At 44.8% G+C, this 17,223-nt stretch overlaps 1 protein-coding gene across 2 annotated transcripts in view; it reads left to right on the top strand.

Moving 5' to 3' along the window:
- Window positions 1-17,223, top strand: part of KCNIP3 (potassium voltage-gated channel interacting protein 3) — a 102,711-nt gene that overhangs the window by 15,601 nt on the left and 69,887 nt on the right. For both annotated transcript variants that reach the window (XM_048512938.1, XM_048512939.1), the window contains one exon: window positions 12,818-12,983. In XM_048512938.1, the coding sequence (XP_048368895.1) occupies window positions 12,818-12,983 (166 nt within the window). The remainder of the gene's footprint in view (window positions 1-12,817; window positions 12,984-17,223) is intronic.

Genomic DNA, 17,223 nt, shown 5'->3' with positions numbered 1-17,223 from the left:
CCATGCCGTCCTAAGTGGAGTTAACACCCATGGACTTTAATAGACCTAGGAGGGCATAAGTCTGCTTAGGATGGCTGAAGTCAGCTGAAGCTGAGCACAGGGTTTCATGTTCTCTCTCTCTCTCTCTTTCCCCCCACCCCCCAGACATGGCATCTTCTCCTTGCTGCTTGATTATTATTGTTTTATTACTTTCCAGTTCTAAACTATCTTCTCTGCAATTCTGGGAAGTACGTTTGGCAGCGAGCTCCTGACAGGCTAGATTGCTGAAGTGGCAAAGAAGATCTCACTGAGAGCCAGCAAGTCCCCAGAGCCGTTTCAAATCCTGCCTTTGTCATGAATTAATCAGGCAGCCGAGGGCATTCATAGCCTCAGTCTGCGCTGTCTGTGATATTGGGAGGATAACCTGCTTTGCAGAATGGCTGTTGGAGGGTTGAGAACTGGTGTGGTGTAGTGGTAGAATATCAGTCCCAGGATCTGGGACTCAGTTCAAATCCCCGTTTGCCATGGAAGCTTGCTAGGCAATCTTGTGTCAATCACACTGTTTTGGCCTGACCTACCTCACAAGATTGTTGTGAAGATAAAATAGAGGAGAGGAGAACAATATTGTTTCCCAATTAGGGGGAAAAGGAGGGTATAAATGAAGTAAACAAATAAATAGTTGAAGGGATTACGAGGATAATGTACGTGGTTTTGCACACGGGAAGTGGTATTGCAATAGAAGACTGTTCAAGGCTACGTCTAGTGGTTTGCTTAAAGACATGCCTTAACAAAGAGCTCTCTCCAACTTATTCGTTTTCATGTGGATTTTATTTCATGGGGCTGTTAAAGCAGAGACAGAGTGTAATGGTTATTTTGGCTTTTCCTTTATTGCATTGCTTATAATGTCATTCTCCAGTGAAGTCTTTGTGTGAATATTGCTGCTGGCTAGTTTTGCTCAGTGAAAATTTACCCCAAAATGGAGCCCCCCTCCCCCTCACACACACACACTGCCCAGGTTGGGTTATGCTCCTCTTTGCCTTCCACTATCCTTCTTAGTTTGCGCTCTCTTCTCTCAAGCTAGTGTGCTGTCATTCACAGGAAATCAGGAAATCACAACACATAGGCTGTTCATAAGGTGTTTTCATAGTGGAGTCCCAGTTAGCTGTTATTTGGGACTGACTCATGGCTGAGTGTACACTGATTAGTGTGGAAGTCTCCAAGCTTGTTCAGCCTATGTGGGCAGATAGTAGACAACCATTAAATGGTTGCCAAGATGGGGTGGCACAGTCAGTTACAAAATGGCTGCCGTGGAGAGCTGCAGCCAGTCACAAAATGTTGGGGGGGGGAGGGTTTTTCCAAGCCAAGCATACTCTGCAATTCAGTCCATATTGTACACAACTGAGAAAAGGGGGTTGTGCAACCAAACTATTGACAATACACAATTTGCACAAAACAAATGGCTTGCAATCCAAAGACAAAGTAATCTAACAGCTTACTAGTTAGTAATGTGAACTAGTGGGGCTATGGTACAAATCATGCCCCTACACCAGTGTTGGCGAACCTTTTCGAGACCGAGTGCCCAAACTGAAACCCAAAACTTACATATTTATCGCAAAGTGCCAAGACGGCAATTTAACCTGAATACTGAGGTTTTAGTTTAGGAAAAACGGTTGGCTCCGAGGCACGCGTTACTCAGAAGTAAGCTTGATGGTAGTCGGTGGCTTTGCTTTGAAGCAGCCATGCAATGCTTCGAACGGGTGAATCACAACCTTAGGAGGGTTTACTCAGCAGCAAGCCCCCCCCACCTGACAAACTGTGTGCACGTGCCCACAGAGAGGGCTCTGAGTGCCACTTCTGGCACCCGTGCCATAGGTTCGCCACCACTGCCCTACACCATATATATAAGTAGATACATCATACATCATCAACAAAGCTTCTCTAAGTTGATCTGAAATCAGACTAACTAGTAGCAAGCCATTTCTGTGCAAATTGTGTACTGTTGATACTCTGTGCTGGAGGCAGCTGTTTCCCAACTGCTCCTTTCTGCAGGCACAAAGGTGATGCCTCCTGGGCTTTTTGAAAGCACTGCAAGCACAAAGGTGATGCTTCCTGGGGGCAAGCCAGGACTGGCCATTTACTTTGAGGAACAGATACTCTGGTAGGGAAGCAAATGGTCCCCAGGAAACACATTGGCGGTAGTCTTGCTGGGGATCACTGGCATGATCTTGCAACTGAATCTATGAGCTTTTTTTCTCCATGCTGAAATACAGTGGTATGAAAATTCTGTCCGCGGTGTTTGACACACAACTGTTCAGCAGAGAGTCAGCTCATGTGAATCTCCTTTTAAGAATGTTCTCACTGCGTTCTGAAAAGCCTTCGAAACTTTGTTTGCACCTTCTTTTTCCTCCGTTAGAAATGATGCTCAAGGCAGTTTATACTGCCAACTCACCAAGCAGTGAATGACCAAATATTGTGAGAATTTAAAAGTTTTAAGCATCATTTAGAAGAACCATTTGAAACACAACAGCAAATGTCTGTAAAAATTAAGGCAAATGTAAAACAAAACAAAAATCTTTCAGTATCAACAGTTTTGCTTTCCAGTCTGAGATGGTTCTTAAATATAGGACAGCATGAGAAATGTGATCTGCTCCCCAAGGTGATGGAATCCCCTTCATTTCCCTCCAGCAAAGTAAGCCGAGTCAATTCTAGAGTATGTATAGTCATAAGGTCAGTTCACACTCTCCAAATAATCAAGTCTGGTGCTAGCTTGTACCTCAGACCACTGGATTCGTTGGCCCCTGGTTCAAATCTTACCTCAACCACAAGCTTGCCAGGTGTCCCTACAGCGGCCATGGTCATTCAATGTAAACTTCCCCATCTTAAGTACAGGGATGACAATAGTATAGGCCTGCCTCCTGGAGTTACAAAAATTACTGAGGCCCTTTTTGCATGGGCCACTAAACACAGGTTAAGGACAGGATAAAACTTGGGGGGGGGGACTTCCCACAGATCCCGCTCCTAAAGTAAGTCCACTCCACATTTCTCCCCCCACCCCACCCCAAGCTGGGTTTTTCAATAATTGCATTATGTGCTATTCTTTTGTTTTAACGTGCCTCACAGCTGCAGCTGAACAAACAGCCACGGCTGTGAGGTGCTTTAGGTGGCTATGATCCAACAAGAAAATTGCAGACCCCAGCTTCCATCTGCAGAGCCACACAGGGACAAAGGGCCATTTCATAGCCCTGGGGATCAGTCATGCCTGCCTCCAAAGCACAGGGACCCCCCCCCCAAAAAAGTGCCTCCATGCAAAGGTGCACACCCCTTTCACATGGCTGGCTGCCCATAGGACAGCCAGCCATGCAAATAGGCCTTTCATCCATGCCTGCCTTTCACCCATGTTTATTGGCCTCAGAGAATATTTGTGGGGCACTAAAAGAAAAGCTATGTGGAAGTGCTCAGTTGTATTACATCAGCCACAGATTCCCTCATGGCTCACGAGCATCTTTTTCGACTTCATTGTCTCTTGGCTTGCCAAATGAGTTCATAATGACTGTTCACCCAGAGTGGTTGTGGGGACAAACTAAATGGAAACGACAGAGCAATTGGCACAACGAGAGGGCCAGTACAAGCAACTGTGGATTTCACTATACCAAAAGGGTAATGTGAATTGCCCTCTTTGGAGATTTCCTTTTACAGTTCCCTGTCTCACTTTGTGTTGCTCGCAGCACCCCTGTTTTGCCTCACATCCTTCTCCAAAGCTCCCTATTAACCTTTGACGCCATCACTCCACTATCTCCTCCCAGCCTTTCCCATCAGGCTAGCTTCAAAGACTGATGCCTTTCTTATCTCCAAGCGCAGCTGCCAGCTGCTCTGCCAACCGCCCTTCTGCCTAGAAGGACGACTTCTCTCTCCAAGTGAGGCAGGACAAACCTTTTCTCTCATCACCTGTTGGTGGCAGGCACCTAAAAATACCAAGGGTCAAATGCAACAAATAACATGCTGGTCAATGAGTGTATTGGCCAGGTGCACATTGAGTTCTCCATTGAGTGAGCTCTCAGTGATAAACTTGTGAAATCTTTCGGGCACTACACCTGGGGGTATATGGAAGAGACTGATTACATTAACCCAGGTGAGGTGGAACCCATTTTGGCTGTTTCCCATCCCACTTCAATGATGTTTTCTAGAATTGTACCACTCAACCAAGGAAAGCTCCCTGACAGATTTGTCACAGTCTGAGAGAAGGAGCCAAGCTTGTTGATAAAGGCAAAATACTGTCATTGGACCCAGCTAGGTTTTTCTCACCCAATGCCCCCCATATTGCAGCTCCATGGTTTTTTGCAAACACCTCCCATGATTCTCAGCATAGCCTTCTTGAGTGGTCTAAGAAGACACTAATGAGAAAGGGAAGGAGGAGTTTGGACTTATACACCCCCTTTCGCTCCTGTAAGGAGACTCAAAGGGGCTTACAAACTCCTTTCCCTTCCTCTCCCCACAACAGACACCTTGTGAGGTAGGTGGAGCTGTTTACATGAAAGAACTGAGTCTAGCCCAAGGTCGCCCAGCAGAAATGTAGGAGTGCAGAAGCAAATCTGGTTTACCAGATAAGACTCCGCTGCTCATATGGAGGAGTGAGAAATCAAACCAGGTTCTCCAGATTAGAGTCCACCTACTTTTAACCACTACACCGTGCTGGCTCAAAAAATCTACTTTGTTACGTTTAGTAGGGTCACAAACCCAAACAGGAAGAGCAGGAAACATAATGGGCTGGATCCAACCAGCTTTTCTGCTTTTGAAAAAGAAAGGACACTACACCTGGGGGTAGTGTCCTCCTTCCCTTTCTCATTAATTTAAAAATGAATACTAATCTATTCTGTGGCATTGCTATTTTTTGTTGCAAGGAGAACAAAATCATAGGCAGTGTGAAAAGGCTAGGTGGGTAGCAGGTTAAGAGAGTCCACTTAGGATGCCTTGCCAATGGGGAACCAAAATCCTGGGTCTGGCATAGACCGGCTTTTTGTATGAGCAAGAAGGCTTGTAGAAAGGGTTTTTGGGGACACCTCCCCACTACCAAGGGCTAGATCTGGGGTAGGGAACCTGCCGCTCTCCAGATGTTCAGGAACTACAATTCCCATCAGCCTCTGTCAGCATGGCCAATTGGCCATGCTGGTAGGGGCTGATGGGAATTGTAGTTCCTGAACATCTGGAGAGCCGCAGGTTCCCTACCCCTGGGCTAGATGAAGCCTCTTTACAGTGAGATCGTTCCCCTGATTCCTTCACATGCTTCATGATTCAAGAGAAGGATGTACCAGTGAAGTAATGGGGCAATGCGAAGAAAAACAGGGGTGACTTTCAGTGCCTGGGTTTGCCAGAACAGGAGGTTGTATGTGTGCTGTATGTCTCTCTTTACCTATAATGTGTATGGCAATCATCCATTTATAGAGAAGACTGGAGAAAGCTGGATTTGGAGAATTGTTTTTTACAGTGAAACCTGATTTCCATCTCTGATTCTAGGTGGCTTGTCTGTCTGGAATAGTGATCCCCAAGAAATGGATACAGTATTTCTCTGTGTATCCCCCTCCCCTAAATCTGTCCAAGTTCTGTCATATATTTTGTTTGCAGAGAAAGAAAAGAATTCGAACAGCAGAAACAGATGCTGATTTCCAGGAGGAAAAACACAAAGGCTTTCTTTGCTCTGGTGCTATTCTTAATAATCTAGGTTCTACACTTCATTTGACGTTATCTCTTTTCCTGAGATAACAATCTCTGAAGCTCATCAGCCTCTGAGGCTTTTATTTTGTTTTGCATTTTGCTTTTTTTAGCATCACTGCTGAATCCAATGAGCTAAAAAGAAATCAATAACCTTAGGACATGATTAGAGAACTTCCTTTGACCTCAGGATAATTGATAGCGTAAATAATTAGAATTAATCCGATTGGCTGTTTGAACATTCCTTGACCTAAATGGAATTGTGGAAGTGGAAGCACGATCTCAAATTTATTTAAGAGGAGGAGAAAGTGGAAGATTGTTGGGACCCAGCCCGGCATGTCAGAAGATGCCTCCGATGAGGACCTGATCCTCTGACTCCGATGAGGTTCTCAACCTGGGGGTTGAGACCCCTTTGGGGGTCGAATGACCCTTTCACAGGGGCTGCCTAAGACTCTCTGCATCAGTGTTCTCCATCTGTAAAATGGATAAATGTTAGGACTGGGGGTCACCACAACATGAGGAACTGTATTAAAGGGCCACAGCATTAGGAAGGTTGAGAACTACTGACTTAGACAGAGAAGGAGGCACAGCTTTGGCCCCAGAGGCCCAGTAATGCTTGCAGGCTCAGAGTCTCTGAGTCTCTGGCAGTACCTACAGGATCAGGTCCAAAGGCTCAGGCAGAACCTGCAATAGTTCCTGCAGGATCAGGTCCAGGGGATCAGGTAGAGCATGCAGACTGGAGCCATAGCCAGACCACAGCTCTGTAACTCCCTAGACTCCTGATACCCAGCCAGGGGAGGACCTGTCAATCCACTCACCCCCAGGGTTGCCAGAACCCCAGGAGCAGCACCTAAGGAAGCTGCATGCCAGCTTGCAGGAATGATGATGCAGCAGCAGGTTGGCAGTCCTGAAGTAAACAAGGCTCAGAAAGCACTCTTTGCAAAAGCCAGGGAGGTTAGGGAGGTGCAGCTGTAGGAGATTGGATGTTGGTGGGTGGGACATTTGACGTATAAGGCTTTGGGAACCAGGCTGCATTGTGGAAGCAACATCGTGCCTGGATTGGCAAGCCACTGTCAAAGTAACTACCCTTGTGTGGTTACTTTGGACTCCTGTTGTGGACTCTTGTTGGGACTCTTGACTGTCTTCACCTGTATCCACCACTCTGATCGGATTAAAAGAATTGAACCAGCTGATGACTGCCCTGGACTCTGTTTAGTGGGGGACTGGGCTATGACAAAGACAGAGAGGTGGAATGTGAGAAAGATAGACTGTGAACAAAAATAGAAGTGGATACCAAGTTGTAGATTTGGGCTTATGGTCCCATCTCCGAAAAGACTGAAGACCATCCTGATGCCAATAAAGGCCACGGAATGAATGAGTGGAATGGCTGAAGACCATTTGTGTAAACAATTGCAGATATGTTGTCTCTGGAGGTGAAGTTCACAGTTGTGTGGAGAAGGACCTTGACCTGTGCATGACCCACAGCATAAATATTTGTGCTCATAACAGCCTAGAATAACAGCCTTGCAGACAGGTCTAGCCATCTCAAAATAGCAAGCTTTGAGTGCAAGCTTTGACTCTTCCTTTTCTAAAAGCAAACCAATAGAACCACCCTCACATCACTTCACACAACAGCAACACAGCAAAACAATGCGAGCGCTGGCGATCCTGATATTTTTTTTGAATTGACTTTTAAGAAGTTGGCTGTGTTGCCAACACTAATAAAATGCACATTTGCTTGGCAGTCAATTTCTGTTTGTGTCATCTTACCAAATTGGATTGCTAGATGGATTCAAGGCAAGGCACAGCTTTTATTAATCTTAATGGAATCCCATCCATCAAAACACTGCGCTGAATTCTTTTGTCCATTCTAATAATCCATTTGTTTTGAGTAGCTGCAGCTGCCTACTGTAATGAAGTACTTTCTGTCCCAAAGATTGCAATCTTCTCTTGCAATGCAAGAGCTTCCCTTGGGGTGGGGGAGGGAGGGAAGGGAAGGGAAGAGAGATAGCAGCAGCAGCAGCAGCAGCAGCAGCAGCAAAGAGTTTTGGAACCTCCTGCCCTCCTTGTGTGGGAAACCTTAGATATGTAAGCTCTGTCCATGGTGCTAATTATTGTCACTTAAACTAGTGGTGTGCTGAAAAACGTTTTGCAAAGGTTTGCAGTCTGAGATATTTGTCCTGCATTGGCCATGCCTTCCCTATTACAACAGCTATTTACTTTTCATTTAAAGTCTCTTTTTTTAACAAAAAAATGAGCTTATGGCAAGAACTGACATATTAACCGAACACAACAAGACATGGTAGAAGAATCCCTAAGTTTTGAAACATGCATCCACCTCTTTACTCAGGACTGCGGGGAGTCAAATACTGTCCCTTAATTTTCTCCTTGTGTTGCCTTTGCTCTGTTGAGCCAGCATGGTGTAGTGGTTTGGAGCAGGTGCACTCTAATCTGGAGAACTGGGTTTGATTCCCTGCTCTGCCACTTGAGCTATGGAGGCTTATCTGGTGAACTAGATTAGCTTGTGCACTCCCAACACATGTCCTCTGTTACCATAAGCATTGATGAGATCCACCTCTGATTTTAAAGCCCTCGCCAAATGCTCGTCTGCACTATGCTGCATTATCTGAGAGGTAAAATTCTGCTGGTTTAAAAATTCACAGATGGGCCCGGTGGGATGCAGAGCTCTCAAAAGTCTTCTTCTCTGCCTTCTCCTTTTGTTGGAAAGGCAGTGCAACATTTCTGCTGCAGGACACCCGAGGAGTTGTAGCTACTTGCCCTGCTGCCAAAAACATCAAATCAAGAATCTGGCAAAGGTCATGGCACTTGGATAATCTCAGGTTTTTTAGCCTACAGTGCTGTGAAGGAAGCTTGAAATGTGCGGGCTGTATCTGGCAAAACCTTTGAAACCAGACAGGGATAATGCAGTGAGACTTTTCATTTATCATGCACTGGAGCTTCAGGGGTCTTTTATGCCCCAGTTTCTATATCTTTTCTTACCAAAATTGCCTACTTCCAATGCCCAATAGACACTTTCTCCCTTCGTTCAATTCTATGAAAAAAAAATCCAAATTCCACAAACCTTACATGAAAATGAGCAAACTTTGGCATATTTTCACTGGTATACTTCCCCATGTTGATCAAACCATCTTTATATACTGAATGTACTGATTTCTTGAAGCAAACAATCTGGCAATTGCTGTTTTACTGTCTACACTATTAAGGCCAACAGTGTTGTGAAGAAACTATGGGCATTTCTTGCCAGGCAACAGATGCTTGTGGCTGCAATCTTTCTGCAGTCAGAATCTTTCAGCACTTTTGGAAGCCACGTGACCCTGAGAAGGTCAGTCCTATCCCACTGCCCACTGTAAAATGTAGAGACTTCTATCCATGTTATACCTGTTTCTGAAAGAACATGGGAACAGTCGAGAGGACTATGTTAGAGTCTCCCTGCCCTTGGTTGATTGTTTTTTATGTTCCTGGGAGGCTGTTGTCTGAAAGAGGTGTGCTAGTCAGCGGTAGCAAGCCCAGTCCCTATAAATAATGAACAACCTGTGAATGCTGCAAGCAAAAAAGGAGATGCTCTGAATTATTGATTTGTGAGAGGGAGAATGAAGGGAATCCAGAGAAGAGGTAGTTAGAGCCAAGAGAAAGGGTATGTCTGTTCTTACTGTCTAAGGTCCTGATGGTTGTTACCTTAACCTATCTACAGGCAGAGTGGTGGACAGACTTGGTTAGTTATATTGCAGAGGATGACAATGGACAGTTTTCTCTGTTTCTGGTACCTGCTAATGTCCAGGTTTAAATCAGCTTTTATATTATCTAATACATACAAATGGCATACATGACCTTCCAGGGAACGCTCAATCAGTTTGGAGAACAGTGATACGCAGGAACTCTTGAACACGAAGTGAACATTCCCCATGTTGATCAAACCATCTTTAAATTATTGCACCGTTCAAAATCTGAGAGAGATTTTCTTGCGTAACATTAGGAAGAGGTAAGGCCGGTTAGGAAGCCTGTGGTCTTGGAGGAAATTGTGCTTCCCCCTTTTGATGGGTTTCAGCTGTTCCTTGCTGTCTCAGTTGAGAGCCCAGGGGTTATGCTGGACCCGGCATTACTTCTAGAGAAGCAAGTTAATACATCTTCAAAAAATGGTTTCTTCTGACTTAGTTTAGCCCAGAAGATGGACTCCTACTTTGACCTTATTGTAAGGGATGTGTGGATCCATTTGTGCACTAAGCACTCTGCTGAGTTTCTTCTCTCCCCAAAGTCTGCCCTCTGCAGGCATCATCCCCAAATGTCCAAACCCAAGTTGGCAAATGTATTTAAGAGACTTGCTTATTGGTCTGCCTAGTAGTTCCTTCTTTTGGCCAAAGCTGGGAGCTGCTTCACAGGTTGGTTCCTCACCAATGCACTGCCCACCGGTTTGACAATGAATGTTTTCTTCCATGTGGTGCCGACTGTTGCATCAGCAGCTTTCCTAGCAGCTGGAAAATATGCATCTCTCCAAAAGAGCTTCCTCTGTGGAAACTGAGTCCCAGAAGAGGAAGGGTAAAGCCAGGAGTGAAAAGTGGAGGGTCACTGAAAAGATAAAAGTGGGGGGAAGAAATGGGTCTAAGCAGACTTCTCTGTTCCTTTTTCATCAGTGTTACAGTTTATGACTTGAGTTTTGTTCTTTAGCTCTCTTCCAAATCCCTGTCCCTGTTTTATCATTTTGTTTTCTGGAGTGGTAAAAAGGCAGAGTGGTGCCTAGAGTGGATGGTACTGTGCTGCAGCATCACTGCTTGGTAAACTGGGCATCGGTATTGTTTTGACAGTAGTCTGTGACTCCTATGTTGCCTCTCCGGATTTCTGGCCAGGCACAAAAGTGCAATAAGAATTTCCTGGCAGGGTAATACAAATGAGCAGTTTACCAAATTATTTAGTAAGATCATACTAGGTAAACTGTGGGAGAGTGGAGCTGGCACCCACCAATAAATTATTAATTACAAATGTTAATTCCCAATTCTTCTTGCCATTTCTTCCAAACTTTTATTCTCTGTTTGTTAAACGCAAGGAGATCCATCCATCCTTCCTTCTCTGTGGCATCTGCTAAATTTTTTTGTGCCCAAATGTTGCTGGCTTAGAAAAACAGCTCTTTTGTGGGAGGTACGTTTCAAAAAGTTAAGAGTTAAGCATGTGCCTCTCATCCACAAAAGTTTGTTGACAGACTGGAAGAGATCAGTTCGACGTGATGGGTGTGACATCCCATGGTCTCTCCTACAATCTAATTCAGAGACTAATAAATGAGATGGAAAATTATGAAACATTTTGCAGTCACTGTAGGAGTTACGCATGGATATAATAATGGCACCTGCTTTGTGCTGATCCAGAAGCATAAAAACAAAGTAACATTAAGGGGGAAAGACACCCAAATTTAAAGCAGATGCTTCACCCAAAAGAGAAAATAAAAAGGCATATCTTTGCTCGAATTACTTTTCAGAAGAATGATATATCTGGGGTGTTGTGTGGTTTCTGGGCTGTAGGGCCGTGTTCTAGTAGCATTTTCTCCTAAGAGGAAACCACACAACACTCCAGTGATTCTGGCCGTGAAAGCCTTCGACATTACAATGATATATCTCTCCCCCCACACCCCACCACATACACACAGCACCTCTCTTGGAGCTAAGTTTGCAGTCCTAACTATTAATGTTGCTTTAACTGAACACAAACCCACTTCAGAGAGCTGAATCACCCATTGCGTCTCTGCAGCTATATGTGTTAGAATCCAGGACATGTAAAAGTGGCAACAAACCGTGGCCTATTTTTAAAGTGGGGTATGCAGGCGGTAAGAACGGCACACAGCTGGTTTGCTTGCACGTGGCGCTGTCGGCATCTGTCATATTTTGACATAACAGAATGCAAGCCTAAACTGGATAGTACTGGGAATGGCTAGGTGCAGTGGAAAACCAAAGGTATTCCTTCCATGGGGAGTGAAATGATCCAGTCACCTTGTTCTTTCTAGTTAGGATGATGTTTGAATGGTTGCTAGCCATAACCATGCAAAGGGTAGGAAAGAGGGGCTGGCCATTATTAATCTGAGGGCCCAATGCCAGTCACATCAAAAAAAGCTGGAGGGACAGAATCGGCCAGTTTGGCAGGTCAGAAAGATACAGAACCAGGGAGGATACCAAGCACCGGGGAAGAACTGAAGGGGAGATTTCCCACCTTTCCCACCATTTACCCTTCTGCCAGAATCTTGCCTTCTTGATCTGTAGACAGAACTGAAGGTTGCAAAGCCAGCCAAAGTTCCAGCTAATCAAAATTATGTATTTGCAGGAATCAAGTGCAGGTGGGGACTTGGGGTCGGTGGGATGGGGTGCGTGAATATGAATGTGTATGTATTGTGCTGTAGACAGAGAGAATGGCCCCTTACCAAAGAGAATGGAGGCTGGTGGCATTTTGATGGCCACATTCAGCAAGCCACCTGGGCACAGTGGTACTGTCTAAAGCTGCCTAAATATTGGACTGCCATATCCTCCAAAGCTGTTTCTCGGCTCGGGCGAATAGGACTGCCACTTCAGCTGCCCTTTTGGGAATCACACTCTCTAAAACTCATCAGAGATGTTGACTGGTTTGGAGTGTTTTATCTTCTAGTCAGTGATCATGCTTTTATCCTGGCTTCCAAGCCAGATCACAGGAAAAGTGAACACTAGACCTGCTAGCTCATAAATTCATGGCATGATACACCTCACCATTGCATAGCTTACATAATTTTCTATAACAATCTTATTTGCTATTCAGATGTGTTTGTAATATGAAAGTACCTGGAATTGAAAAGTACCACTGGGCTCTGTCTCCATGTTGTCTTCTCTGACTGGCAACAGTTCTCCAGGGTCTCGGGCACTGATAAAACTTTCCCAGCCCCTGCTCCCCAAAATCACATAGTTGAAAATGTCAAGGACTGAACTAGTGGCTTTCTGTATGTGCTGGATCACTGAGTCATGGCCCACCCTTAAAACCCTCATCATCAAGAGCACAGGGACAATTTGAGCCCTCAAGCAACACCTGAGCTGGCCTGTCAAAATGGAACTCCACCTGCTGTTTCTCGAATGGGCTGTTGAGGCTTCTCCTGTCTTTTCTACTTCAGGAGGACAGCAAGGAGACAGATGGCAGCCTCTTGGGCGACCCCAGCCAGACTCCCTTTGAGAAGATGGAGAATGTGAAATGGCAGAGGCCACGGCTCACTCGGAAGGCACTGATGAAATGTTGCTTGGTGAAGTGGATCCTCTCCAGTGCTGCCTCCCAGGGATCAGGTAAGGAGAGAGGTGGCTTTGTTGGCTGCTTTTCTTGGTGTTGGGTGGTTGCCAAAAAGCACAGGAGCAGCACCAAGAAAGCGATGTGGCAACCTTGAGTGAGCAGGTTGGAGAGCTGGGGATGGCCTGCTTGGAACTGAATGCCCTCCATTCGTCCACATGGGAACTAAATAGCCTCTGTCTGCATTTCTGCACCACCAGTGGGTTGAACGGTTGAAGATACGGGTGGGTGAGTTGTATTGTGGAATTGCAAAAGGTTTTGGAATTTGGAGCGGACTCTATATTATTGTTTAGTACCCTCTAGTGGCAGTTGTACGGCATTACTTGATTGAAATGAAACACCTTTCACTTGCAGTTCTTGTCAAAGGAATGTATTTGCTTTCCAAGCTAGAGCAGGTACCCAATGAGTGTAATGCAGGAATTAAAAGCCACCATATGTTTCTGGTGCCTAACAGGTGACATTTCCTCCAGTACGTAGAGTTTCCTGCTCTAGGGTGAAAAATACCTGGAATTTGGGGGTGGAACCTGAGCAAGGCAGGGTTTGGGGAGGGGAGGGACTTCAGTAATGCATAATCCCATTGTCCACCTTCCAAAGTAGCCATTTTCTCCAGGTGAGTTGACCTCTGTCGCCTTGGGATCAGTTTTAACAATGGGAGATTCCCAGTCACCATCTGGAGGTTGGCATTCCTACCAGTGCCTCACCTGCATGGCTGGAAAAGCATCACCTGTTAAACATTTGGGACTATCCTGATTGCAAACCATGATGCTCCACCACTGTCTGCCAAAGGCACAGAAGCCTTGACCCCCGCCCTCTAATTTACCAGCATTTGCAAGCCAAATGTTAAGAATAGTCAGTCCTCAATCCTTCATCAAAATCTCATCTGGCACGACCTCTTTATACCCATTCAGTCTTCTAGCTGGAATTATTACACTTCAAATGACTGTCAGCCATAGTTCCCTGTCTGTGAAATGGGAGAAAAAGATCAACCTATTTATTAAAGGATGAAAAAGCTAGCAAAATGTTGGAATTATCTTGTATGTAACATTTTGTCTAATAACAATATTTAGCATTTAACTTGTTATTTAGATTGTTTTAAAACAGCAATCTGGCTGTAATACTTTTAGAAAGTGGGGTGTATTGGAGGCCTGGTGTCACTGAGACTGAGGCCCCTTCCACACATGCAGAATAATGCACTTTCAATCTACTTTCACAACTGTTTGCAAGTGGATTTTGCTATTCTGCACAGCTGCAAAATGCATTGAAAGTGGATTGAAAGTGCAGTATTCTGCATGTGCAGAAGGGCCCAAGAGAGCTTAGTAGAAGCCATCTTGTGAGGTCAGGGGAGAGGAGAACTTGGAATTGAGGGTCTCCTGAGTTATAACTCATCCCGTAGCTCAGTTACCTGAAGGTACTACTTAGCTCTGACCAGCCAGAAGAGAAAAGACTCTTAGATTAATTTGAGAAAATATATCTCTTTAATATTTGCAATTGTGATCAAGCATTTCCCCCATAGAAATGGACTCTTCTTTGTTCTCTCACTTTTTATTGAAAGTTCCAAGACAGATTGTAGACTCAGCATTTCAGGGTAGAGCAATTAGCCATAATATAAACTCACGTTTCATTTCATTAATTCAAAAATTGGTGAAAAGTTGATCTCTTTCCACAAGCTGAGAATACCCTCAGATGCCAAATATCTAGAATGGTGGTCCTACCTGTCACATCCTCTCTGACCTTGATAGTATTTGAGGCCTTGAGTTAAATTGTATGTAACATTCGTTCTTCTGGGGTGGGGGGAAATATATATAAGGTCACCTTAAGGTAGACATTGAACAGTAAATAGAATATGAGTTGTACTAACCTAAGAAACTGTTAGAGACAATAAAAAACCCAGTGTTACAAACTTAACAGAAGATTAATACATCTTCACCCCTTTGAAGTGTATACTCTTATGGTTATAAAGCTGATGCGGTCAGTGCTTTTAACATTTTTTTGCTGTCAAGTCACTGCTGATTTATGGTGACTCCATAGGGGATTTCCAGGCAAGAGAAATTGCAGGTGATTTGCCATTGCCTGGCTCTGTGACCTCTCATCCAGATACTAACCAGGACCCAGTGGTGCAGCTAGGGGGGATGTAAGGGGGCAGGGGTAAGCTGGAGCCTCGGACGCCACTTCCTAGGGGAGCACTGCAGGGTTGCCATCCCCCCTTGCAACTGCGCCATGTCCTGAAAAATCTACCATCTAACCTCAAACACATTCTAGCTGCAAAGGAAACAATTCCGTTTTTCATTTCATTGCTAGGAACTGAACAGTTAAGTGACTCTTGACATTTAGACCATGTGGCAGTATGTGACTGTTCAAAATAAATCCTGTTAAAAAAAACTAAGCATTTTACAAAAATGTCGACTAGTTACTGTCCTGAAAAAGAGACCTTGTCCATTTCCAGGACACTCTGGGGACTGTTCTTTAACTTTCCTGTTTCATTTTGTAAGCACTTGGAGTTTGAGTTAATTCCTCCCCCCCCCCCCCCCCCCCGGCGCTGGCTCGTTTCCAGTCATCTTGAAGCAGAACCTTAGTACAAAAGACAGCCCCTTTAGCACCTTCACAGCACCCATTCAAATTGTATCCAGAATCCTAAGTGGTTACGTTTAAATACCATTGAGAGCATCCAGTCTCCTTTGCATTTCTCTCAGAACAAGGCCTTTTACAATTGTCTGCTATGATCTCGAGGGTAGGCCATTTTTTACTAGTTCCCAAACCTTCAAAATCACAATGCCTGAAATGTTCATAGCTCATCATTTCTTGATAGCTGAATTATTTGTCAAGGCCACCAAAGGGAATTTCACAATAAGGATTTTCTTTTGTTCAACTTGCCATTCATTGAAAACCATAACAGGCCTTTGATGTGCTCCTTTATTCCTTTACTGTTTAGTCACTGCCAAGCTATCAAAGGGTGAAACCACAGGCAGCCCAGTAGTCTACTTCTGGAGTATCTCTGGCTTAGTAAAAGGCTTTAAATATTGGTCCCCTGGGTACAATATTTATAGAACACTATAGAGTAATTATAACCGTTTCTCATTCAGGCCTGAACTCAGTATTTGCTACCTGTAAAGCACATTGAGCTTGAAATAGTCTTGTACCTTTTGAATCATTGTATGCCAGTGATAAACTAAAATGACTTAAGATATGGGTCCAAGCAATAGGAATAAAGCAAAGGCCGGTAATAAAATCCAAAAGAGATCTTGCTGCAAAGTCATTATTTGTCCTTCATTGCAGGGAGAGGTTATAGCTGTAGTATAGTCAGAGGCATATCCAGGAAAAATGTAGCCTAGTGCAAAATCTTAGCCCATCTTCCACCCCCCGTATGGGTGGCCACAGTTCCCCACCATGACCAAACAATGTTTTTTGCACCAGGTTTTGAAGTCAGTGTATGGACCTGGGGGAAAGGAGGAGGGGCGGGGTAATTTTCCTCCCCCACGTGACTAAATGACTGCAGCGTGGGGACATTTGACCATATGTGGCCCTGGGCAGTACGCCCCGGATTTACTGTATTGTCACTACTCCCATTAGGATTCCGAGTCCTCTGATTTGGCAGTAGCACTGAGCGTATCCTCAGGAAAAAGCAGCCTTCTGTTACCTTAAATACATAAATAAATAAAAGGGGGATTTGTTTGCATTTATCTATATACAAAGGGTAAGGTTGCCTGCTCTGAGTTGAAAAATACCTGGAGGTTTTGGGGGTGAAGCCTGGGGAGGGCAGGGTTTCGCGGGGGAGGGATCTCAGCAGAAGGTCATTTTTAATAGCAGGAGATCTCCAGCCACCACCTAGAGACCACCTATGAATGCATGGAGCTGCCTCATTGTCCAGTATTGTCTGCTCTGACTGGCAGTGGCTGTCCAGAGCTTTAGGTGGAGGTCTTTTGCATCATCTACTGCCTCAGGAGAAGCCGGGGACTGCACTTGGCACATGTAATGCAGATGCTCTGCCACTGAACCAAGACCACCGTCTGAAATCATGCAGGGCTTCTAAAGTATTTTTGTTCTGTGGCTGATATGGAGAGCTGATAATGCCCAGCAATAACGAAAGCAGGAAGAAGAGGAGGAGTTTGGATTTATATCCCACTTTTCTCTCATGTAAGGAGACTCAAAGGGGCTTACAGCTCCTTTCCCTTCCCCTCCCCACAACAGACACCTATTGAGGTAGGTGGGGCTAAGAGAGTTCTGAAGAACTGTGACTAGCCC

This window comes from Sphaerodactylus townsendi, linkage group LG12 (genome assembly GCF_021028975.2).
Source record: "Sphaerodactylus townsendi isolate TG3544 linkage group LG12, MPM_Stown_v2.3, whole genome shotgun sequence".
Classification (NCBI taxonomy): domain Eukaryota; kingdom Metazoa; phylum Chordata; class Lepidosauria; order Squamata; family Sphaerodactylidae; genus Sphaerodactylus; species Sphaerodactylus townsendi.
This window is presented reverse-complemented; position numbering and strand designations above follow the sequence as displayed.